The sequence below is a fragment of the Heteronotia binoei genome, chromosome 13, assembly GCF_032191835.1.
Source record: "Heteronotia binoei isolate CCM8104 ecotype False Entrance Well chromosome 13, APGP_CSIRO_Hbin_v1, whole genome shotgun sequence".
Lineage (NCBI taxonomy): Eukaryota > Metazoa > Chordata > Lepidosauria > Squamata > Gekkonidae > Heteronotia > Heteronotia binoei.
In genome coordinates, this window is record NC_083235.1 from 1,828,048 (window position 1) to 1,852,553 (window position 24,506).

Here is a 24,506-nt window from a genome sequence, read left to right on the forward strand (position 1 = left end):
CGCTCCCCCCTCGGCCGCGCGCCTCGCCTGCTAGCAGCGCCACCTCCGCGGGGGCACAACAGCCCCGCAAGGCAGGGCCCTCCGCCTCCTCCTGGAGGTTGGCAAGCCTGGCCCTGCGTCCGCTGGGAGGATCGAGGGCCTCCCCTTCCCCCCAGCCCCCGCTTGAGGATCTGCCCGTGAACGAGAGCTGATGGGATTCCCCGCCCCCTGGGGCCCTCCCAGCTCCCCAGTTGGATCCCCGCATCTCTGAAGAAGGGAGGCTGCCACAGGAAAGCACATCGTGAAATAAAGGCTGAAGCCCAAATCCTTTGGCCCCCAAATGTGATGTCACTTTGCCCTTTTTTTTCCGGGGGGGGGGCGGTGGTTTTATGGTTCTGTGTTCAGAAAGCTCTGGGTTCAAAAACCCCCTCGCCCTCCAGCATCTGCAAGCCTGGCTAGATTGTACTGACCCGGATGGGCCAAAATGGTCTGGCCACTATCAGGCAACTTCCATGTTGTGGCTCAATGGCAGAGCCGCTGCTTGGCAGGCAGAAGGTCCCAGGTTCAATCCCCGACATCTCCAGTTAGAAAGGACCAGGCAGGAGGAGATGGGAAAGACCTTGGCTTGAGACCCTGGCTCAGTGGCAGAGCCGCTGCTTGGCACGCAGAAGGTCCCAGGTTCAATCCCCGGCATCTCCAGTTAGAAAGGACCAGGCAGGAGGTGACGGGAAAGACCTTGGCCTGAGATCCTGGCTCAGTGGCAGAGCCTCTGCTTGGCATGCAGAAGGTCCCAGGTTCAATCCCCGGCATCTCCAGTTAGAAGGACCAGGCAGGAGGGGATGGGAAAGACCTCAACTTGAGACCCTGGAGAGCCACTGCCAATCTGAGTAGACAATACTGACTTTGATGGACCCCGGGGAGTCTGATTCAGGGTAAGGCAGCTTCAGGATGTTTTTGTGTGTGTGTGTGTGAAATCTATTGCAATAAACTATTCAACTATTGCAATAAACTTTTATTGTAAACCACTGGCCATGAACCAAGAGGAAAAAGGGGGTGTCAAAGTTGTAATAATCAAGAGCAGCCATCTGTGGCAGAAGCAGGACTGGGGACCACAGCAGTAGTAGTAATTCAGTTCCCGTGGGACTCCCCCTGCTGTAGCCCCTCCCCTCTTGCAATCTCTTACCAGCCAATCCAGACAGCACATCTAGGACAGACACTTCAACTGGCCACTGACCCACATCTGGGTGGGAATTTAATCCTCAGATCCCTAGGGACCCAGCTCACATCAGGATCCAGTCATACAAGGACAGGGAACTTAAAACTCGCCCACCACCACCACCACCACCACTTTCCCAGCCTCACTTCCTTAATTTCCTTGTGCTCACAGATCAGCCAGCAATGGCATAGCTCTGGCAGAAGTTGTCCTTGAAAGTGCAGCTGCTGTGAGACCATCCCTGCCCCAGACAGAGAGTTCCAGCAATACGCTGTGGCTAATAGCCACTGATGGACCTCTGCTCCATATGCTTATCCAATCCTCTCTTGAAGGTGGCTATGCTTGTAGCCGCCACCACCTCCTGTGGCAGGGAATTCCACGTGTCAATCACCCTTTGGGTGAAGAAGGACTTCCTTTTAGCCTCTCTAACCTGACTGCTCAGCAATTTCATGGAGAGTCCACAAGTTCTTGTATTATGAGAAAGAAACCTTCTCTATCCCATGCATAACCTTGTAAACCTCTTAAACACAGCTAAAAGCTGCTTGGAAGTGTCTCTTTGGGACCATGAAAACAGCATGGAGGGGAGGCCTAACCCCCGTCTTCCCCCGCACTGTGATCCAAACCCAAACCAGGGCCCCTGTCGCCTGGAAACCAAGTGGCTAGTTCGGGAAACATAGAATCATAGAGTTGGAAGGGACCTCTAGGGTCATCTAGTCCAACCCCCTGGACAATGCAGGAAACTCACAAGCACCTCCCCCTAAATTCACAGGATAATCATTGCTGTCAGATGGCCATCTAGCCTCTGTTTAAAAACCTCCAGGGAAGGAGAGCCCACCACCTCCCGAGGAAGCCTATTCCACTGAGGAACCGCTCTAACAGTGAGGAAGTTCTTCCTAATGTTGAGCTGGAAACTCTTGATTTAATTTCAACCCGTTGGTTCTGGTCCTACCTTCCGGGGCCACAGAAAACAATTCCACACCATCCTCTATAGGACAGCCCTTCAAGTACTTGAAGATGGTGATCCTATCACCTCAGCCGCCTCCTCTCCAGGCTAAACATGCCCAGCTCCTTCAACCTTTCCTCATAGGACTTGGGTCTCCAAACCCCTCACCATCTTTGTTGCCCTCCTCTGGATCTGTTCCAGCTTGTCTATATCCTTCTTAAAATGTTTTTAAACAGAGGCTAGATGGCCATCTGACAGCAATGACGATCCTGTGAATTGAGGGGGAGGTGTTTGTGAGTTTCCTGGATTGTGCAGGGGGTTGGACTAGATGACCCCAGAGGTCCCTTCCAACTCTATGATTCTTTAGGCTTTTTCCATTTTTTCTTCTCATAAGAATAGTCTGTGATTGCGCTTTCAGTATTTTGCTTTTAAGGAACTCCCAACCCTCCTGAACCCCTTCCTCCTAAGTATTTCTGACCATGGGATTTTACCCAGCATAGTTCTAAGTTTATCAAAGTTTGCCTTTCTGAAGTCCAACCTATACGTCTGACTGTGTATAGCTTTTCCCTTCCCTAAGACTGCAAAGTCCAAAATCACATGGTCACTACTGCCCAGGGTGCCCACTATTTCCACTTCTTCACTTAATTCTTCCCTGTTGGTGAGAATCAAATCCAAGATAGTAGATCCCCTTGTTTCCTTCTTCACTTTCTGGAAAAGGAAGTTGACAGCAAGACAAGTCAGGAATCTATTTGACTTTTCATTTTTAGCAGAGTTGGACTTCCAACAGATGTCCAGGTAATTGAAATCTTCCATGATCACTGTATCCCTTCTCTTGGAGAACTTTGCAATCTGCTATAGAAGTATCTCATCCAAGTCCTCTGCCTGACTTGGTAGTCTATAGCAGACCCCCACAATAATATCACTGTTGTTTCTTACTCCTTTTATTTTTACCCAGAGACTCCCAACTGAGCAGCCATGCTCAAATTCACATATTTCCTCACAAGTATATACCTCCTTCACATATACTGCTATGCCTCCACCCTTTCTCATTTGCCTGTCCCTTTTAAATAAGTTGTACCCGAATCCTAATATTCCAGTTGTGAGTGTCATCCCACCAAGTTTCAGTAAGGCCTATTATGTCATAGTCTCCTTCCTTTATTAGGACTTCCAGTTCCTCCTGTTTGTTTCCCGTACTCTGTGCATTAGCGTAGACACATCAAAATCCACGTTTTATGCATCCCATGGGTTTGGTTTCCGTACAAGCCTACAAGTTAACATTACCTAGCATATGTACCACTCTCTGCAAATCTTTAATGTTCTTATCCCCAGTTTCTGGGATCATACAAGGCTTTGAATTATTGTCTTGCTCCCCCATACAATTTAGTTTAAAGCCCTCCTTATTAGGTTAGCAAGGCTGTTACCAAACACCCTTTTTCCTACCGCCGTAAGGGAAGACATGTGCATGGCTGATATGAACTTTGTAATGTGAGTCAGACCAATCCGGCCTTAAACTGGGCTTAAATGTTTTAACCTGAAGGCTACAGATGAGGTTTTTAATTAGCCCAGAAACAGTTTGAAGGACTCAAGGCAGAGTGGATCTCTGCTCCTTCCCGAGCCTGAGCAGGCCTCCAAAGCCCCTAAAGCCCACCCACCATGCATTACCTGCCTGCTTTGTGACCCACTCCGTAGACTCCACTGTGATTGGCTAGAACAGAAGGACGTGCACAGAGGACCAACTTCCAAAGGAGCCCTCTGCCCCGCCTGCAAAAGCTCTCCAGTTACAGCTGATGAAGAAGGATCCGGGTGCAGGCAGCAGGGCTCTGGGCTTCCCTTCACCAGTTTGGCATAGTGGTTAAGAGCACAGACTCTAATCTGGGAGAAGAAGACCATAGAAGATTTATACCCCACCCTTCTCTCTGAATCAAGAGTCTCAGAGCAGCCTACAATCTCCTTTAACTTCCTTCCCGACAACAGACACCCTGTGAGGTGCGTGGGGCTGAGGGAGCTCAGACAGAAACTGCCTTTTCAAGGACAACCTCTGCCAGAGCTATGGCTGACCCAAGGCCATTCCAGCAGCTGCAAGTGGAGGAGTGGGGAATCAAACCCAGTTCTCCCAGTTAAGAGAGCTCTGGCTAACCAAGGCCATTCCAATAGCTGCATGTGGAGGAGTGGGGAATCAAACCCGGTTTTCCCAGATAAGAGAGCTCTGGCTGACCCAAGGCCATTCCAACAGGTGCAAGTGGAGGAGTGGGGAATCAAACCCGGTTCTCCCAGATAAGAGAGCTCTGGCTGACCCAAGGCCATTCCAGCAGCTGCAAGTGGAGGAGTGGGGAATCAAACTCGGTTCTCCCAGATCTCTGGCTGACCCAAGGCCATTCCAACAGGTGCAAGTGGAGGAGTGGGGAATCAAACCCGGTTCTCCCAGATAAGAGAGCTCTGGCTGACCCAAGGCCATTCCAGCAGGTGCAAGTGGAGGAGTGGGGAATCAAACCCAGTTCTCCCAGATAAGAATCCGCACACTTAACCACTACACCAAACCGGTTCTTCTGAGCCAGCCTGCCACAGCTTGAAGTGCCATGGTCAGTTCTTCTGGGGAGGAGTTGTACAGGCCATCCATCAACAGATAGAGCTGTGTGTCATCTGCATACTGATGGCACCCCATCCCAAACCTCTGGGCAAGGGGGCGCATGTAGATGTTAAATAACATCAGGAAGAGGACTGCCTTTTGTGGCACACCACACATAAGTGGGTGCCGTCGAGGCAGTTCCTCCCCCATCAACACCCTTTGTCGCCGACCCTGAAGGAAGGAGGCGATCCACTGCAAGGCCAACCCCTGTGAGGCGGCCAGTCAGCAACTGACAGCTGATTATGTCAAATACGGTCGATAGATCTAAAAGCATCAGTACCGCCAAGCCACCTCTCTCCAGATGCCTCTGGAGAGCGACCAGAACCGTCTCCATCCCATGACGTGGGCAGAAACTAGATTTATACCCCACTTAACCACTACACCAGGGCATAATCACTTCTCCCTCCCTTGCGTTCCAGCCAATCACAGTGGAATTCATGGAGCAGGTCACAAAACAGGCAAGTGGCAATTAAACAATGTAGAACAAAGTGGGGGGGGGGGCGGGCTTTAGGGGATTTGGGGGCCTGCCGGGGCTCCGGAAAGAGCAGAGATCTGCTCTGCCTTGAGTCCTTCGAACTGTTTGTAGCCTTCAGGTAAACCTAATCTGTAGCCTTCAGGTTAATACATTTAACCACGACACCAAACCAGGTTTGATCCCTCCTGCATGCGGGCGTATGTCAGTCCCAAGTTCTCTCAGCGCTGTCTTCACCTGACTGCTCAGCAATTTCATTGAATGCCGAGGAGGGGGGATGTGCCATCCAGTTGCATGGCTGTCCCCTCATGGGGTTTTCCAGGAAAGAGAGGGACCGAATTGGTTCGCCATCGCCTGGCTCTGGACTTCCTTGGGGGTCTCCCATCCGAAGAGTAGCCACGACTGACCCTGCTTCGTTTCTGAGAGCTGACAGGATCAGGCCAGAGACGAAGAGAGGTGGCTGGCCCTTGCCTGCCTCTGCGTAGCGACCCTGGGCTTCCCCGATGGAAACATCGCAAGCAACAAACAGGGCCTTGATGCCTTTATCCGCCGAGAAGAATGACTTGTCTGTTTTTTGTCTCATTCACTGGTCTGTTCTCCACCGAAAGCGGCCCAACCTGCTTTCTGGGGAGAGCCAGAGCTTGGCACAGTGAGCGTGCGGTATGGGGAAGTCCGCCGGGCAAGAATCGGCGAAGGGTGGCCGCTGTTGGCTCGGGGATGTAGAGCAGTTGCAACCTGACCTCCTGGGCAGAGCTGAGCCCAGCCGTGCTAGGACTCAGTGCTGGGGTTGCCGGCCTCCAGGTGGGGCCTGGAGATCTGCTTTTTCAACCGCTCTCCAGCTGGCAGAGATCAGTTTCCCTGGAGAGAAGGGCTGCTTTGGAGGGTGGAGTCTATGACATTGTACCTTGCTGAGGCCCCTCCCCTCCCCACACCCTGCCCTTTCCCAGATCCACCCCCAAAGTCTCCAGGGATTTCCCAACACACACCTGGGAACCCGAATCAACACACACACATCAGCTAGGGTTGCCAGCCTCCAGGTGGGGGCTGGAGATCCCCCCCTTTTACAACTGCTCTCCCTCTGGCAGAGCTCAGCTCCCCTGGAGAAAATGGCTGCTCTGGAGCGTGGGCTCTAGGGCATTGCAGCCTGCTGAGGCCCCTCCCCTCCCCAAGCCCCGCCCTCTTCTGGCTCCACCCCCAAAGTCTCCAGGTATTTCCCAACAAAGACCTGGCAACCCTCACTGGTGCTGAAGGAAGAACACGGCACGGACTATTTTGAGGGGAGCCGCATGTTGGTCTGCCAGGAGAGCAGGCTCCAGCCCAGCAGAGATTTGGGAGCGGGGGAGGTTTCGAGAGGCAAATCTCCCTCTGCCAGAGAGCAGGAGAGCTCGGCTGTTGAAAGCTCCTACCCTGAAAATCCAGTTGGCCTCAAAGATGCTCCCAGACCGGCCTCTCCCTCTTCTGCAGCACTGGCTGAAACCCTGGCTTCATCTCAGCACTCGGCCACAGAGATCCCCTTCACTATAGGCCTCGGCCCCTTTCCTCCTTGGGTCAGCCAGAGCTCTGGCAGAGGTTGTCCTTGAAAGGGCAGCTGCTGGGAGAGCCCTCTCAGCTCCACCCACCTCACAGGGTGTCTGTTGTGGGGGAGGAAGGGAAAGGAGATTGTAGGCCGCTCTGAGATTCTGTCCTTGAAAGGGCATCTTCTGGGAGAGCCCTCTCAGCCCCACCCACCTCACAGGGTGTCTGTTGTGGGGGAGGAAGAGAAAGGAGATTGTGAGCCGCTCTGAGTCTCTATCCTTGAAAGGGCATCTGCTGTGAGAGCCCTCTCAGCCCCACCCACCTCACAGGGTGTCTGTTGTGGGGGAGGAAGGGAAAGGAGATCGTAGGCCACTCTGAGGCTCTGTCCTTGAAAGGGCATCTGCTGGGAGAGCCCTCTCAGCCCCATCCACCTCACAGGGTGTCTGTTGTGGGGGAGGAAGGGAAAGGAGATTGTAGGCCACTCTGAGACTCTGTCCTTGAAAGGGCAGCTGTTGTGAGAGCCCTCTCAGCCCCACCCACCTCACAGGGTGTCTGTTGTGGGGGAGGAAGGGAAAGGAGATTGTGAGCCGCTCTGAGACTCTTCGGAGTGAAGGGCAGGATATAAATCCAATATCTTCTTCTTCTCCTCCTCCCCCCCCCCGCCCCTACAATGGGGGCTGCGGTGGCACAAAATGGGGTAGGAGAGAGAAATCTTGCAGAAGGGAAGACCCTGTCAGTCAGTCGGTTTCTTTATACGGCACCAAGCCAACAAAAGCCTAATAATTATACAAATTTAAACATCAAATGGCAAAATTATCTGTGGTTAAAGCAGAATAGTAAAACTAATAAAGGCATCCATCAAATCAAGAGCTATATGCCTTTCTAATACAGAGACATGGAAAGAGCCCCGTGGTGCAGAGTGGCAAAGCTGCAGTCCTGCAGTCGGAGCCCTCTGCTCACAACCTGAGTTCGATCCCAGCGGAAGCTGGTTCAGGTAGCCGGCTCCAGGTTGGCTCAGCCTTCCATCCTTCCAAGGTTGGTGAAATGAGTCCCCAGCTTGCTGGGGAGAAAGTGTAGAGGACTGGGGAAGGCAAGGGCAAACCACCCTGTAAAAAAAAGTCTGGCGTGAAAGCAACGTCACCCCAGAGTCGGAAACGACTGGTGCTTGCACAGGAGACTACCTTTACCTTTAATACAGAGACAAGCATTGCAAAACTTAGCTACCTGTTTTGTGATAGTCTGATTGGCATCTGAGAGGAGACAGATAACCTGAGTAGAGGCTTAGCCTTAACCTAAGGGAGAATGTATTTAGCACAGACTAAACTATACCTATACTTCACGTTTCTGGGAGCCAAGATCACTGCAGATGGTGACTGTAGCCATGAAATTAAAAGAGGTTTGCTCCTTGGGAGGACAGCTATAATAAAAAGCAGAGACCTCACCCTGCCAACAAAAGTTCGTATAGTCAAAGCAATGGTATTCCCAGTAGTCATGTATGGCTGTGAGAGCTGGACCATAAGAAAGGCTGAGCGCAGAAGAATAGATGCTTTCGAGCTTTGGTGCTGGAGAAGACTCTTGAGAGTCATAAGAACATAAGAGAAGCCATGTTGGATCAGGCCAATGGCCCATCCAGTCCAACGCTCTGTGTCACACAGTGGCCAAAAAAATTATATATACACACACACATATATATACACACTGTGGCTAATAGCCACTGATGGACCTCTGCTCCATATTTTTATCTAACCCCCTCTTGAAGCTGGCTATGCTTGTAGCCGCCGCCACCACCTCCTGCGGCAGTGAATTCCACATGTTAATCACCCTTTGGGTGAAGAAGTACTTCCTTTTATCTGTTTTAACCTGACTGCTCAGCAATTTCATCGAACGTCCACGAGTTCTTGTATTGTGAGAAAGGGAGAAAAGTACTTCTTTCTCTGCTTTCTCCATCCCATGCATTATCTTGTAACCCTCTATCATGTCACCCTGCAGTCGACGTTTCTCCAAGCTGAAGAGCCCCAAGTGTTTTAACCTTTCTTCATAGGGAAAGTGTTTCAACCCTGTAATCATTCTAGTTGCCCTTTTCTGCACTTTCTCCAATGCTATAATATCCTTTTTGAGGTGCGGTGACCAGAATTGCACACAGTATTCCAAATGAGACCGCACCATCGATTTATACAGGGGGATTATGATATTGGCTGATTTGTTTTCAATTCCCTTCCTAATAATTCCCAGCATGGTGTTGGCCTTTTTTATTGCAATCGCACACTGTCTTGACATTTTCAGTGAGTTATCTACCACGACCCCAAGATCTCTCTCTTGGTCAGTCTCTACCAGTTCACACCCCATCAACTTGTATTTGTAGCTGGGATTCTTGGTCCCAATGTGCATTACTTTGCACTTGGCCACATTGAACCTCATCTGCCACATTGACGCCCACTCACCCAGCCTCAACAGACCCCTTTGGAGTGTCTCACAATCCTCTCTGGTTCTCACCACCCTGAACAATTTAGTGTCATCTGCAAACTTGGCCACTTCACTGCTCACTCCCAACTCTAAATCATTTATGAACAAGTTAAAGAGCAGGGGACCCAGTCCCTTGGACTGCAAGAAGATCCAATCAGTCAGTCCGAAGGGAAATCAACCCAAACTGTTCCCTGGAAGGTCAGATGCTGAAGCTGAAGCTCAAATCCTTTGGCCACCCAATGAGAAGGGAGCACTCCCTGGAGAAGACCCTGGTGCTGGGAAAGACAGAAGGCAAAAGAATAAGGGGACAGCAGAAGATGAAATGGCTGGACAGCATTTCTGATGTAACAAACATGAATTTGAGCAGACTTCGGAGGATGGTGGAAGACAGGAGGGCCTGGCGTGACTTGGTCCATGGGGTCGCAAAGAGTTGAACTCGACTGTGTGGCTGAACAGCAACAAAAATATACCAAGAACATCTTAGAAACACATGTTCGATTGTTTCTATTTCTTGACACTCACACTGGCAAAGTCTCTGAGAAAATGGAATTTTCTTATACTTTCCTTCCAGAACAGCAGAAGGAAGGGTTGAACATCTTGCCAGGGCGAAAGCTTTCCTCATCTTGTGATCCTCTAAGTTAGTAAGGTAGTGGAGAGGTGCAAGATGATACCTAGTTGAATCAGATACAATAAAATCTGGGGATCTTGAGAGATCAAGATGTCTTTCCGTGTCCTTTATCCTGTTTTGGCCTGATCTCTGCTAAATGGACATATATGAAGCTGGACATATGAAGCTGCCTTATACTGAATCAGACCCTTGGTCCATCAAAGTCAGTATTGTCTTCTCAGACTGGCAGCGGCTCTCCAGGGTCTCCAGCTGAGGCTTTTCACACCTATTTGCCTGGACCCTTTTTTGGAGATGCCAGGGATTGAACCGGGGACCTTCTGCTTCCCAAGCAGATGCTCTACCACTGAGCCACCGTCCCTCCCCTAAAGGACAGAATGAACTGAGGGGAGAAACCAAGTAAATTCAGTTTATTGGTAATCATTTTTAACCAGCTACATGGACATTTATATAAAAGCAGCAAATATGTGAGCTGTTGAGAATTGACACTGAGCCATTGATTAAGTGAGGACAGGGTTACCTTGGCTTCAGTGGACATCAGGCCTGTCTCCAGTCTGACCCAAGGAGACCAAAAGCACCAACAGCTGAGCAAACCCGGCTCCAACCTCTGCCTGGTGGGAGGACCGTTTGGAAAGCTTGAGAGAGGCGCCTTCTGCTGTTGGAATGAATCCAAGCTAAGACGGCCGGTCTCCAGGTACGGCCCCAAGGCCTCCTGGGATGACGACTTCCCTTCAGATTACAGAGATCAGCCCCTCCTCTTGAGAAAACGGCAGCCTTAAAGGGTGGGCTGTAAGCCTTAACACCTCTATGGCATCACATCCATGCCACAGAGCCCACCTGGAAGCTGCAAGCGTAGTGCTGAACTGAGCCCACACCCCAGTGTCAGGCAGGCTGGCTGCTTCAGGCATGGATGCTCCCAAGGTATGTTGTGCCAAACCCTGCAGCACGTTCCAAGCCAGTGTCTCCAAGCTTCCACCCGGTTCCAGTACAAAGCTTTCTCCGGTCAGTGAGTTTCAGAGGGCAGCGACGTTTCTCTGCAGTGGAAGAGCTCGATTCCAGTTCAGTCGCACCTTAAGAGATCTTTCAGGGTCTGAGCTTTGGAGAGCCAAAGGCCCCGTTGTCAGGACCTTCGTTTCTCTCGTTCCAGACGACCGCCATGTCTCAGCCCGCAAGGAAACAGTTTGGTTCGCAGGCCCGTGGCTAACCAGGGAACCACAGGGCCTGGCCCCCTGAAAGTTTTTTGGGGGCCCCTCACTCCCATCCCACGGCTGTCCCTCTCTCTCCTATTTCGGTGCAATTTAATCACACAGGAGGGGCACCCAAGAGCATCACCATATTGGCTGCCTCTAAATAGAAGATATTGGATTAATATCCTGCCCTTTACTCTGAATTTCAGAGTCTCAGAGCGGTTCACAATCTCCCTTACCTTCCTCCCCCACAACAGACACCCCGTGAGGTGGGTGGGGCAGAGAAAGCTCTCCAAGAAGATGCCCTTTCAAGGACAGTCTCAGAGGGGCCCACAATCCCCTTTCCCTTCCTCCCCCACAACGGACACCTTGTGAGGTGGGTGGGACTGAGAGGGCTCTCCAGGAAGATGCCCTTTCAAGGACAGTCTCAGAGTATCAAAGATTTCAGTTTTTCACGGCTGGTAACATCATTAGGGTTTGTAGAATCTTTTGGGCTCAAGTGCCGTGTTCTACGGGAGAAAGTTTTTTCTTCCAGACGTTTCGTTCTCGGCTGCGGAGAACATCCTCAGTGGCCTGCTCCGGCTGCAACGCCACTGAGGATGTTCTCCGCAGCAGAGAACGAAACGTCTGGAAGAAAAACTTTCTCCCGTAGAACACGGCACTTGAGCCCAAAAGATTCTACAAACCCTAAGTCTCAGAGTAGCCTACAATCCCCTTTCCCTTCCTCCCCCACAACAGACACCCTGTGCGGTGGGTGGGGCTGAGAGAGCTCTCCCAGCAGCTCCCCTTTCAAGGACAACATCTGCCAGAGCTATGGCTGACCCAAGGTCATTTCAGCAGCTGCAAGTGGAGGAGTGGGGAATCCAACCCGGTTCTCTCAGATGAGAGTCCGCACCCTTCACCGCTACACCAAACTGGCTCTCACTCGTGGGGGAGGAAGAGGGGTGGCCCCCAGCTTCCTGCTCTCACCTCCATGGCCCCATCCCCCCCACGGCCCCTAGCTACAGGACTGCTGGTTCAACTCCAGGAGTGCCTCAGAGAACAGCTGGAGTTTGGCAGACAGAGACGAGGCCCGAAAGAGGACCACCAGCCTGTGGTTTCTCAAGGCACAAAGGAAGCACACGGCCCTTTGCTTGCCAGCCGGACCAGCCCCATTGGGTGGGAACAGGTGAAGAGGGTCCCAGGTCACAGAAATGGAGCCCCCAAATCGTATTGCTCTCTGCATGAAAGCGGGACGTGGACTTCAAATGCAGGAATTAAGAATGACGCAAGGCCCCGAACAGGGCCTCCTCGCGCAGTGGCCTTTCCGTGGCTTCCAGACTCCCGCCACGGCCTTTCCTCTCTCGCCAGGGGCTTCGTCCTTTTCTCTGCAGGCCAGCCAAGCCACAAAAGGCAGCTCCTTCGCAACCTAGCAACCCAGCTCACGTCACAGGACTCCAGGAGTGCGCCTCCTGCTCTCCATCCAGGAGGAAGCTGTGCCGCTCCGCAGGGTCGCCATCTCTGGGCACAGAAACCCTGGGAGGTTTGGGGGCGGAGACGGGGGGGGGGGCAAGGTTAAAAAAGGAACTCAGCAGGGCCCCATGGCCGCCTCTACCTGTAATACCTCTTACCAGTAATACGACCTTGGAAAGGCTGAGTGCTTGTTCCTGTGTTTTGTCCTGAGTTCTGCTGTGGCACAGAGTGGTAAAGCTGCAGCACTGCAGTCGGAGCCCTCTGCTCACGACCTGAGTTCGATCCCAGTGGAAGCTGGTTCAGGTAGCCGGCTCCAGGTTGACTCAGCCTTCCATCCTTCTGAGGTCGGTCAAATGAGGACCCAACTTGCTGGGGGGGGAAGCATAGAGGACTGGGGAAGGCAATGGCAAACCACCCTGTAAAAAGTCTGCCATGAAAACGTTGTGAAAGCAACGTCACCCCAGAGTCGGAAACGACTGGTGCTTGCACAGGGGACCTTTCCTTTCCTATCTGCACTGAAGGAGCCCCGTGGCGCAAAGTGGTAAAGCTGCTGTACTGCAGTCGGAGCCCTCTGCTCACGACCTGAGTTCGATCCCAGAGGAAGCTGGTTCAGGTAGCCGGCTCCAGGTTGACTCGGCCTTCCATCCTTCCGAGGTCGGTCCCCCCCTCGGAGTCGGAGGTCCCCCCAAGCTTGCTGGGGGGGGGGAAGTGTAGATGACTGGGGAAGGAAAGGGCAAACCACCCCGTAAAAAGTCTGCCGTGAAAACGTTGTGAAAGCAACGTCACCCCAGTCGGAAACGACTGTTGCTTGCACAGGGGACTGCCTTGACCTTGTTATGCTGCGAAAGCGTTGTGAATCTGCTCTTAGTCAAAGACTGGGAAACGGCACGGCAAGATAACAGCCGCCTTCTGGCTCAGTCAGAGGAGGCCATGCGGCGTCTACAGAAATTGCAACTTGCAATATGCAAGAAGAGGATTTCTTATTGAAAGTTTGCACTTTATTGGACAAGCACTTTTTTGCGCTAGCACTTTTCCGCATTAAAGAATTGTATTGGATACTGTATTGATTTAGGAATGGTGTTACGCGCTAATTGAGTTTTGTATTTATCACCCTGCTGAAATGAATGTGGTTTCGAAAAGTTTATGAATTTGAATGAATGATATATATTTTTGAAAATACTGTTATATCGTATTCATTATTTGCCACAGCTTCTTTCCCTTCGCACCCAACTGGAGACTGGCATCCCTTGTGCCCCAAAAAATCTGTCTCCGCTTGGCTAACCAGCAACTCGGGTTGTCAGGAGGGAAATGTCCTTTTCCTGTAACAGAGGCTTTGTGGGCTGTGATTTACTCTGGGCGTGCCATTACAATTGATCTCCAGACTACATTTAAAAAAGTAAAGGCAGTCCCCTGTGCAAGCACCAGTCGTTTCCGACTCTGGGGTGACGTTGCTTTCACAACGTTTTCACAGCAGACTTTTTACAGAGTGGTTTGCCATTGCCTTCCCCAGTCATCTACACTTCCCCCCCCAGCAAGCTGGGGACTCATTTGACCGACCTCGGAAGGATGGAAGGCTGAGTTAACCTGGAGCCAGCTACCTGAAAACCCAGCTTCCACTGGGGATAGAACTCAGGTCATGAGAAGCTTAGGACTGCAGTACTGCAGCTTTAACACTCTGCGCCACGGGGCTTGTACAAAATAAGAACCCCCTAAATGTCCTTAATTAGTATCCTAATCAAAGTTGTAAGTCTACAGAACTCTGAAAACTCTTAACTTATTATTAAAAGGTCAAGGTAGTCCTCTGTGCAAGCACCAGTCTAATCCGACTCTGGGGTGACGTTGCTTTCACATTTTCACGGCAGACTTTTTACGGGGTGGTTTGCCATTGCCTTCCCCAATCCTCTACACTTTCCCCCCAGCAAGCTGGGGACTCATTTGACCGACCTCAGAAGGAGGGAAGGCTGAGTCAACCTGGAGCCTGCTACCTGAACCAGCTTCTGCCAGGATCGAACTCAGGTTATGAGCAGAGGGCTCCGACTGCAGTACTGCAGCTTTACCACTCTGCACCACGGGGCTGTTACCAGACTACACAGACTGCTTATTTATTTATTTCAAACATTTATTCCACTCCTTTTTGAGAAAATGGCTGCTTTGGAAGATGGAGGGCATGCGATCACACCCGGCTGAGGTCCTTCCCCTCCCAAAACTCTATCTTGAAATGCCCGGGGATTTCTGACCCGGAGGTGGAAGCCCTGCTCAGGGGATAGAGGTCCTTCTGCTTTCTGAGAGGTCGGGAGTATAATTCTCAAGAGCAAGCCACAGCAGTCTGTTGTAGCAAAAATAGCAGTCATAAGAACATAGGAGAAGCCATGTTGGATCAGGCCAATGGCCCATCCAGTCCAACACTCTGTGTCACAGAAGAACATAAGAGAAGCCCTGTTGGATCAGGCCAGTGGCCCCTCCAGTCCAACACTCTGTGTCACAGAAGAACATAAGAGAAGCCCTGTTGGATCAGGCCAGTGGCCCCTCCAGTCCAACACTCTGTGTCACAGAAGAACATAAGAGAAGCCCTGTTGGATCAGGCCAGTGGCCCCTCCAGTCCAACACTCTGTGTCACAGAAGAAAATAAGAGAAGCCCTGTTGGATCAGGCCAGTGGCCCATCCAGTCCAACACTCTGTGTCACAGAAGAACATAAGAGAAGCCATGTTGGATCAGGCCAGTGGCCCCTCCAGTCCAAAACTCTGTGTCACATAAGAACATAAGAGAAGCCATGTTGGATCAGGCCAGTGGCCCCTCCAGTCCAACACTCTGTGTCACAGAAGAACATAAGAGAAGCCATGTTGGATCAGGCCAGTGGCCCCTCCAGTCCAACACTCTGTGTCACAGAAGAACATAAGAAAAGCCATGTTGGATCAGGCCAGTGGCCCCTCCAGTCCAACACTCTGTGTCACAGAAGAACATACGAGAAGCCATGTTGGATCAGGCCAGTGGCCCCTCCAGTCCAACACTGTGTCACAGAAGAACATAAGAGAAGCCATGTTGGATCAGGCCAGTGGCCCCTCCAGTCCAACACTCTGTGTCACAGAAGAACATAAGAGAAGCCACGTTGGATCAGGCCAGTGGCCCCTCCAGTCCAACACTCTGTGTCACAGAAGAACATAAGAGAAGCCACGTTGGATCAGGCCAGTGGCCCCTCCAGTCCAACACTCTGTGTCACATAAGAACATAAGAGAAGCCCTGTTGGATCAGGCCAGTGGCCCCTCCAGTCCAACACTCTGTGTCACAGAAGAACATAAGAGAAGCCATGTTGGATCAGGCCAGTGGCCCATCCAGTCCAACACTCTGTGTCACAGAAGAACATAAGAAAAGCCATGTTGGATCAGGCCAGTGGCCCCTCCAGTCCAACACTCTGTGTCACAGAAGAACATAAGAGAAGCCATGTTGGATCAGGCCAGTGGCCCCTCCAGTCCAACACTCTGTGTCACAGAAGAACATACGAGAAGCCATGTTGGATCAGGCCAGTGGCCCCTCCAGTCCAACACTGTGTCACAGAAGAACATAAGAGAAGCCATGTTGGATCAGGCCAGTGGCCCCTCCAGTCCAACACTCTGTGTCACAGAATAACATAAGAGAAGCCATGTTGGATCAGGCCAGTGGCCCATCCAGTCCAACACTCTGAGTCACATAAGAACATAAGAGAAGCCATGTTCGATCAGGCCAGTGGCCCATCCAGTCCAACACTCTGTGTCAGGGGTCTTCTTCCATATTCTCATTTTACTCATTACATTCTTGTTTCTTTGGGGTCCCCCCCCAACCCTCTAGTGGTCAACTGGAAAGAGTCCCATGGCACAGAGTGCTAAAGCTGCAGTACTACAGTCCTAACCTCTGCTCATGACCTGAGTTCGGTCTCGGCAGAAGCTGGTTTCAGGTCGCCCATGTCTTACTTTATTGTGATTTTTATGGGGAAGTGCGGGACTGTATAATGAAACCAGAGAAATTTGGCGGGGAGCTGGATTCTCACCTTGGGGGGGGGGGAGCACCAAGCAAGTTGGCAATGGATGGCAGGTGTCCGATGAGCAGTGATTCAGGTCCAAGTTGTCTGTTTCAGTGCAGTGCTTCCTTCTGTGCAGATGGGTGGGTGTTCGCAGTAGAGAGAGAGGTGTGGAGTCGCATCAGTATCAGCTGGGTTTTGGCTGTTTCTCACCAAATTGGCTAATTATTGGAAACGAATGTGTAGAAGCTATCGCTTCTTCTCTGCTCCTGCCATCTGTCCTCTTCTGCGGCAGGCCTCTCATTATTTCCTCAGCATTTTGGAGAAGACTTGAAACAACTTTACCGCCGCGCCCCCCCCCCCCCAGCACAACACAGCACCTCTGCTGTAGAGGAGATCACAGGATAGTCTGGCCAACAACGGGGGGTGTCTAATTTTTATGGATTACCTGAAGTGAAGTTAGGTTTTTTTCTACTATCTGACCGATGTTCCCATATCACAAGCCTAGTTGCAAAGTACCTTTTGGCCGCCATAACAATCAGGGAGCAAAAGACTAGCTCCCCTTCTTGATGTGTGACTGGTTTTTATAGCTGAAACTCCACGTAAATTTGCTATGCTGTACTTTTTATTTCTATGCCAATAAAGGCATTTGGATTGGATTGGACATTAGCAGGGGTGTCAAACATGCAGTTTGGAGGCTGAATCAGGCCTCTGAGCAACCAGCTGCCGTCTGCTTCCTTCTCCCTCTCTCTTGCTTCCTTCTGCATCACAGCTTGCTTTGCAAGGCTTGCTCAATCGCACAGGAGCTACAGAGCAAAACCTCGATTCTCGCCATTGGCTGAGGGAAGATAGGGGGGAGACAGAGCTTGTTTTTCCAGGCTCTCTCAATCATACAGCAGAGCTACTGAGCCAAGCCTCTCTTTCCTTTTATTGCCTGAGGCTCCCCCGCCACCTCCAGTCCCCCAGGGAAGGAAGGAAAGAGCCAGAGCTTCCTTTGCCCAGTTCCCTGGATCCCATGAAAAAAAATACAAAGAAAGCATCATTAAGACTCACAAGTGCCAATTTTTAAAGCATGTTTTAATTTTAAAGTGTTTTTTAAAGTGTTTGTCTGTGTCCTTTTTGCAGCCCCTTGGTGCAGAGTGGTAAAGCAGCAGTACTGCAGTACTGTGATCTGAACTCTCTGCTCACGACCTGAGTTCTGTCCCAGCGAAAGCGGGTTCAGGTAGCCAGCCCAAAGTTGACTCAGCCTTCCATCCTTCCGAGGTCGGTCAAATGAGTCAGATAAAAGGGATAAAACGGATAAAAGGGAGTCTTTCTTCATCCAAAGAGTGATTAACATGTGGAATTCACTGCCACAGGAGGTGGTGGCGGCTACATGCATAGCCAGCTTCAAGAGGGATTGGATAAAAAAATGGAGCAGAGGTCCATCAGTGGCTATTAGCCACTGTGTGTGTGTGTATATATATATATATATTGGACACTGTATGATAGAGTGTTGGACTGGATGGGCCACTGGCCTGATCCAACATGGCTTCTCTTATGTTTTTATGAGTCCCCAGCTTGCTGGGGGGGGAAGTGTAGACGACTGGGAAGGCAATGGTTTCTCAAGATTATTGCATATACCAGGGGTGGCCAACAGTAGCTCTCCAGATGTTTTTGCCTACAACTCCCATCACCCCAGCCACTGGTTATGCTGGCTGGGGCTGATGGGAGTTGTACGCAAAAAAAATCTGGAGAGCTATCATTGGCCACTCCTGGCATATACCAACCCATCCTCCACTGTATTTTAATGTCTTCCTTTTTTTCTAACGGCAAACTATAATGGATGTTATAGTCTCTTGAGAAACCGTGCCCTCCATTTAAACTGACAAAGCCAGAATGTTACCTAGATTTATGGCACTTCACACCTATAACAGCGGTCTGCTTTTTATCACCCGCCAGTGTTTTTTCAGCCCTGTTTTGTCCTAACGCCAACACACACAGATCCCTATTTGTGGTTCTTTTTATCTACTAAAAACATTCCCACGATTCCACACTGCCCGCTTCTATTAAGAACTGCTGCTTCCATTCCCATTTTGTCTGAAGAAGTCTGCTTAAGAGCATACGAAAGCTGACATTCTGAATGAAATGGCCCATCCAGGTCCAGACAAGAGACAAAAGAGAGGTGGGTTTGCCATTCCCTGGGCCGTTTCCACCTTACCAGACCAGACATCTGCCTTCTGTGGTGTGTTCTTCGCCTCTGCCCGCCCACCCCTCCCTTGTCTGCCGGGGAAAAAGAGCCAGACGCACCAACTGAAGGAATCCACCACCACACCTCGTTCTGCCACCGAGTGGCCTCAACGTCTTATTTATTCCACACTCCCTTCACAGTGCCCAGAACATTTTAACCAGAGACAGAGGAGGCGGGAACAAGCTTCTCCAATCAACACAGGCCAGAGAGAAAACTGGTCCAAGGACTCCCTTCTCCGGGAAAACAAAGCAACGTTCTCGGTGGTGCCCGTTTGCCACAGAAGTTGGCGGCGGCAGCTTCCCTCACCAAGACCTCCACAACCAGAAGGCTCCTCTTGCATTTTTTTAAAAAAATACCTGCATCATGTTACCTGCGTGTATTTTCCAAATTAAGCAAGGCTGTTTGCTCCCCCCCCCCCCCGCAGAATTAATTCTGCTTTTGTTAATCACAGGAAGGGGCACGGAGCTATGCGGAACACCAAAACCGAAAACCAGAAGCTGCTTCAGCCTGTCTCCTTCTCCTCCGGCTTCCGAGGTTTTCCCCAGGCAAGCCGATTCTCCAAAGCCGGAAGAGCCAGAAACAATTGGGTTGCTTCTAAAAACGAAACGACGAGCCGGCAGCAGCCTCTTCTCTGCCAAGGTTTTGACAGAATGAGTTGGGAAGCAAAGCTTGGAAAGGCAGTTCAAAAAAAGAGAAAAGAACAAACCCAGCAAACACATGTGCTCACACGCTTTTTAGTAATGCTTTCTACGTTTGGTGCTGCTACATCAGCACGTTCCAGTCGATGAGGGTTCCTCGGTGCACTCTGGATCCTTCATCGAAGCCACGAGATCCAAAGGAGCCGCAGCTGGGGAGTGCATTCAAAGCCAGCTGCAGCCCAACGAAACTCCTGATGCCGCCCCCCCGGCCCCTAACTTGCTAACAGCAGAGCTGAGACCAATTCCAGGTCACCCCAGAGATCCAACGGCCTTTTGTCCCCAGCTCACTCCGACCACCGATTACTCTTTTGGACTCAAGAAGGAACACTGCTTGTCTCCACTCCCCCCCTCCTGCTCCACTCAGCTGTCCTTGAAATCAAATTAATTTAGCTTGCTCTAGAAAACGCCACACACCATCCATCATAGTCAACCACAGCACGCAATTCAGCAGTAACTTATGGCTTCAATGTTTATTTTCTGAGGCATAGAGGCAATACTCTGGATGTCTTTGCGGTGGGCGCTTGCTGCGGGAAGGTCCAAGGACTCCCTTCTCCAGGAAACAAAGCAACGTTCTTGGTGGTGCCCATTTGGTGGACTTCCAGACAAGAGGGCCATGGGAGGAGGGGGTGAGAAAGAGAGACGGCAATGTTCTTGGTGGTGCCCGTTTGGTGGGCTTCCAGAAAGGAGGGCCATGGGAGGAGGGGGCAGGAAAGAGAGATGGCAATGTTCTTGGTGGTGCCCGTTTGGTGGGCTTCCAGAAAGGAGGGCCATGGGAGGAGGGGGCAGGAAAGAGAGATGGCAATGTTCTTGGTGGTGCCCGTTTGGTGGGCTTCCAGAAAGGAGGGCCATGGGAGGAGGGGGCAGGAAAGAGAGATGGCAATGTTCTTGGTGGTGCCCGTTTGGTGGGCTTCCAGAAAGGAGGGCCATGGGAGGAGGCGGCGAGAAAGAGAAAGACGGCAATGTTCTTGGTGGTGCCCGTTTGGTGGGCTTCCAGACAAGAGGGCCATGGGAGAAGGGGGCAGGAAAGAGAGATGGCAATGTTCTTGGTGGTGCTCGTTTGGTGGGCTTCCAGACAGGAGGGCCATGGGAGGAGGGGGCAGGAAAGAGAGATGGCAATGTTCTTGGTGGTGCCCGTTTGGTGGGCTTCCAGACAGGAGGGCCATGGGAGAAGGGGGCAGGAAAGAGAGATGGCAATGTTCTTGGTGGTGCCCGTTTGGTGGGCTTCCAGACAGGAGGGCCATGGGAGGAGGGGGCAGGAAAGAGATGGCAATGTTCTTGGTGGTGCCCTTTTGGTGGGTTTCCAGAAAGGAGGGCCATGGGAGGAGGGGGCAGGAAAGAGAGAGACGGACAACAAGGGCACGGTTTTAGCCAAAGGAAACAGGGGGTTATCTGGTGGAAACGGAGAGTTTTATTAACGTTTGAACCAGAAACAACTCTGACCGATATCCCCACGTAAAATAGACGAGCGATGCCGACCAAGGAAGTCTCTGGCAGTTTTGTACCGCATCAAAAATCAATTTCAGTGGATATCAGAGACTGGAAAAGCCAAACGTTAGACCAATATTTAATGAGGCTGATCAAGAATACACTCTTGTCAATCTAAACTCAAGCTTCAAAAATGTACATTAGAACTTAGGACTTCTCTTGCTAGGCATTTCCCTAAAGAGAGTTGGTGGCAAAAATCTTCCCCCGCCCCCGTTTTTTTAAAGTCTCCCTCCCCATGTCTAACACAGAGACGCTGTGCCCCCCCCCTCTGGCCCAGCTTTAAGAACAAAATAAGGGTCCTTGAAAGACAAGAACCCTTCCAACAACAGGTAAATCCGGTTAATACCAGAAAAGATGAGGTTTCCTTGAAACTGCCACAACACGGAAATCATTTTAAAAACAGAGCTTCCTTCAAGAGGCATTTCGCCCCGAGAGAGACATTTAAAGAGATTTGCCCGCTGAGGGGCTTTGTAAAAAAAAAATCAATGCATTCTTTTGGTATTGTACGAAGGTTCCAAGACCTCGACATTGAAAGCTGAAAGGGCCGACCGTGCTGGCCAAGGGGGTTCTTGGAGGGTTAAATCCTGGGAACCAAAGGCAGGTCTGTCCCACCCCCGGGTCCCTGGAGCAGCTGGCCGGACATGTTGCAGGGGGGGGGGCAGCCAAAAGGAGCCCAGGGTTTCCAGCTGGCTGGTCCTGAAGCCCTCCTTCCCACTTCTTCTTCCAGAATGAATTTAGAAGGGGGAAGCAGCTTAGTGGGGGACACGGCCAGGGCTGGGAAATGCGGCTCTGCGGCTCTCCTCCTTCCACTGCCGCGCAGCCTCTTCCCAGCAGGCGCGAGCGATCCACAAAAGCATCAGAGGGCCGGTTGCCCGCCCAGCACGGGCCAGTCTCTGGATGGACAACAGGGCTCAGTTCAGAGGCCAGCAGCAGTGGAACTGGGAGGGGGAATCGGCGTCCTGACAGCAGTGGCTGAGGGTGCAGACATATGCAAGCCCGGCACTCTGGCGGAGGAGGTGGGGGGTGGGGATTTGCAAACAAAAGAGCAATCTGTTTGCACACACGCACACGCGGCTCCAACAGGAGAAGGTCCAACAGAACCCATCTGCCGCGTCGCCCTTTCCCTGAACAGCCTCTGCTTGCCAATCCGAAGCCTTCTCTGTTATTTATTTATTTTTTGGGTGGGCTGGAGCAGCTGGGCACAAACGTGGCTCTTATTGGGGGGGGGGAGGGAGAAAGAGAGGACAAGAGGAGGGGTCCGCTTGTTCTGCTTTTCCCCCGACCGCCCAGCTTCCAAGAGAAGAGAAGAGTATTTCCCTCCAGCCAGCCGTTCGGCCCGGGATGCTCTCAGATCCTGCCACCTGCCACCACCCGTCTGCCCCAATACATGCCCCTTTAAATAAATGAATATTTATATAGAGAATTTCATATAAAACTCTTCCCCCCCCCCCTTTTATCACTCATCATCAAAGTTCTGACTCAGCAGGAAGTTGGCGGCCAAGTTCTCGTTCTTCTCGCAGGCGAAATAGGCCTGGATCACCAAGCTCTCCGGGAAGCCAAGGGCCTTCAACTGGAGGGGAGGGGAGGGGGGGAGAGAAAGAAAGGGAGGGACAGAAAGAAGAAGGTCAGCCTCTCCTTGACTGCCCTGCCCCTAGGCTACAGGCCCACCGTTTCTCCCTGGAAGGGCCCAACTGCCAGGACTTCTGCCAAGATCTAGCTCAGGGGTGGCCAAACTGTGGCTCAGGAATGACATGTTGCCCTTTCACACATATTGCCTGGCTCTTGAAGCCCCCTCTGCCCCGTCAGCTGGCTTGGAGAAGGCATTTTTCTCTTTAAATCACTTCTCCAAGACAAATCACCCAGCAGCTTGGAGAATGCATTTAAAGTTGCTTTCTTTCCACTTCTCCCTTCCTTCTTCCCTCCCCCATCTATTTCCCTTCCTTCCAGCTCTCAAACATCTAACGTTCAAGTCTTGCAGCTCTCAGATATCTGACATTTAATTCTTTGTGTCTCTTGTTTCCTTGGCAAAACCCCTCTAGATTCTAGCTGCCAAGCGCATGTATGTGTGTGTGTGGGGGGGTAGGGAGTGCAGCTTAGCACTTTGATGCAAAACAGATATAGCTACATCGTTTTACTGAAGGGAACAGTATAGTACAGGAACAGCCAACAGGATTCTGTGCAGAATTCAGGCATGTGTGGGGTGGGTGGGGCACAGAACTGGCTCTAGGGAGAGTCCCGAGACAGCATGGCCTCCTTTGCGATGCTGACAATCCCCACTCCCACCTCCCCCCAAGCAGCCCTGGTGCCCCCCAGCTCTGGGGCATCCAGCTCGTCACTCCAAGTCATCCCGGGCCTCTCTGCACCCCAGGCCCCATCTCTGTGCCACCCAGTACTGGCCTGACCCCGCATGGAGTCCTAGGCAGACTCGCTGCCTACCACCCCCTCCACAGCACCCCCCTCCCCCTCCCATGTCTATTTCAATGCTGGAGGGGGGCTCTAGCACTGTGTTCCCGGCTACCTAAAAGTGTCCTGAAAGGGTGGCCCTGCTGCCACTGACTCCTCCCCACTTCCTGGATGGGAAGGAAGTAGAGAGGAGTGGAGAAGAGAAGGGAGGGAGGAGGAGGCTGGGGAGCAGGCAAACTAGGCGTTGCCTAGAAAGGAGGAGGCTGAATTTGGTGTCCCACCCTGCCGGCACCCTATGCAACCACCTAGTTTGCCTAGCAGGCGAGCCAGCGCTGCTGCTGCCCCCACCAGAGCATAGAGCAGAAGGAGATTCCCTTTCCCGCCCCTTCCTCCTCCTCCTCCCCCGGCCCAGCATTCTGACTCACCCTTTCTATGGCTTCTTTTTCCTGAGGCGTGACTTGGATGTAGTTCATCTGCGGGGCTTCCTCCCCAATGGCCCCCATCTCCCCTTCGATGTCAGCGACGTCGGCCATTTCGCCCAAGGGCTCGTTGAGCATCTGGATGAACTGCTCTTGATGCTGGCTGATTTGCTGGAGGAAGAGGAGGGGTCAGAGCTCTGTGATGTCCTGCTAAAGCATCACACCTTCACCCGATTCCCCATCATGTCAGGATGTCACAAAATATCAGAGACGCACGGCTTTTTTTTATAGCAAGAACTCCTTTGCATATTAGGCCCCACCCCCCTGATGTAGCTAATCCTCCAAGAGCTTAAGAAGGACAGGTTTCTTACCTGTAACTGATGATCTTCGAGTGGTCATCTGTGCAGTCACACATATGGGTTTATCCGCAGGATCGAGCCCATCTCGGAGAATTCAAAGCAATCCTAAAGCGTTATTTTTGGCGCGCCTTTCCCCTCGTCCTGGGGAGGGGGCAGCGACTGCGCATGCCCAGACGAGGGGGAGGCGGCCAACCCACTCAGTTTCTTCCCGCCGCCGGGTAGGTGTACAAGATAAAATGATGTGATAGTCCAGCAGCGGGGAAGGCTGGGTGGGTATGTGTGACTGCACAGATGACCACTCGAAGATCATCAGTTACAGGTAAGAAACCTGTCCATCTTCATCGTGGTCTCTGTGCAGTCCCACATATGGGTGACTGGCAAGCTACCTTGCAGGAGGCGGGTGCTGGATCTGTAAAAAAAGAGATCTGCAAGTTAGAGTAAAATA

The 24,506-nt window shown here is 51.6% G+C and overlaps 1 protein-coding gene across 2 annotated transcripts in view; it reads right to left on the reverse strand.

Moving 5' to 3' along the window:
* Positions 1 to 22,329: 22,329 nt before the first annotated feature.
* The window catches only part of RAD23A (RAD23 homolog A, nucleotide excision repair protein), a 30,277-nt gene continuing 28,100 nt past the window's right edge, over positions 22,330 to 24,506 (reverse strand). For both annotated transcript variants that reach the window (XM_060252708.1, XM_060252709.1), the window contains 2 exons: positions 23,709 to 23,873; positions 22,330 to 22,450 (listed from right to left, as the gene is read on the reverse strand). In XM_060252708.1, the coding sequence (XP_060108691.1) occupies positions 22,337 to 22,450; positions 23,709 to 23,873 (279 nt within the window). In that variant the 3' untranslated portion in view covers positions 22,330 to 22,336. The remainder of the gene's footprint in view (positions 22,451 to 23,708; positions 23,874 to 24,506) is intronic.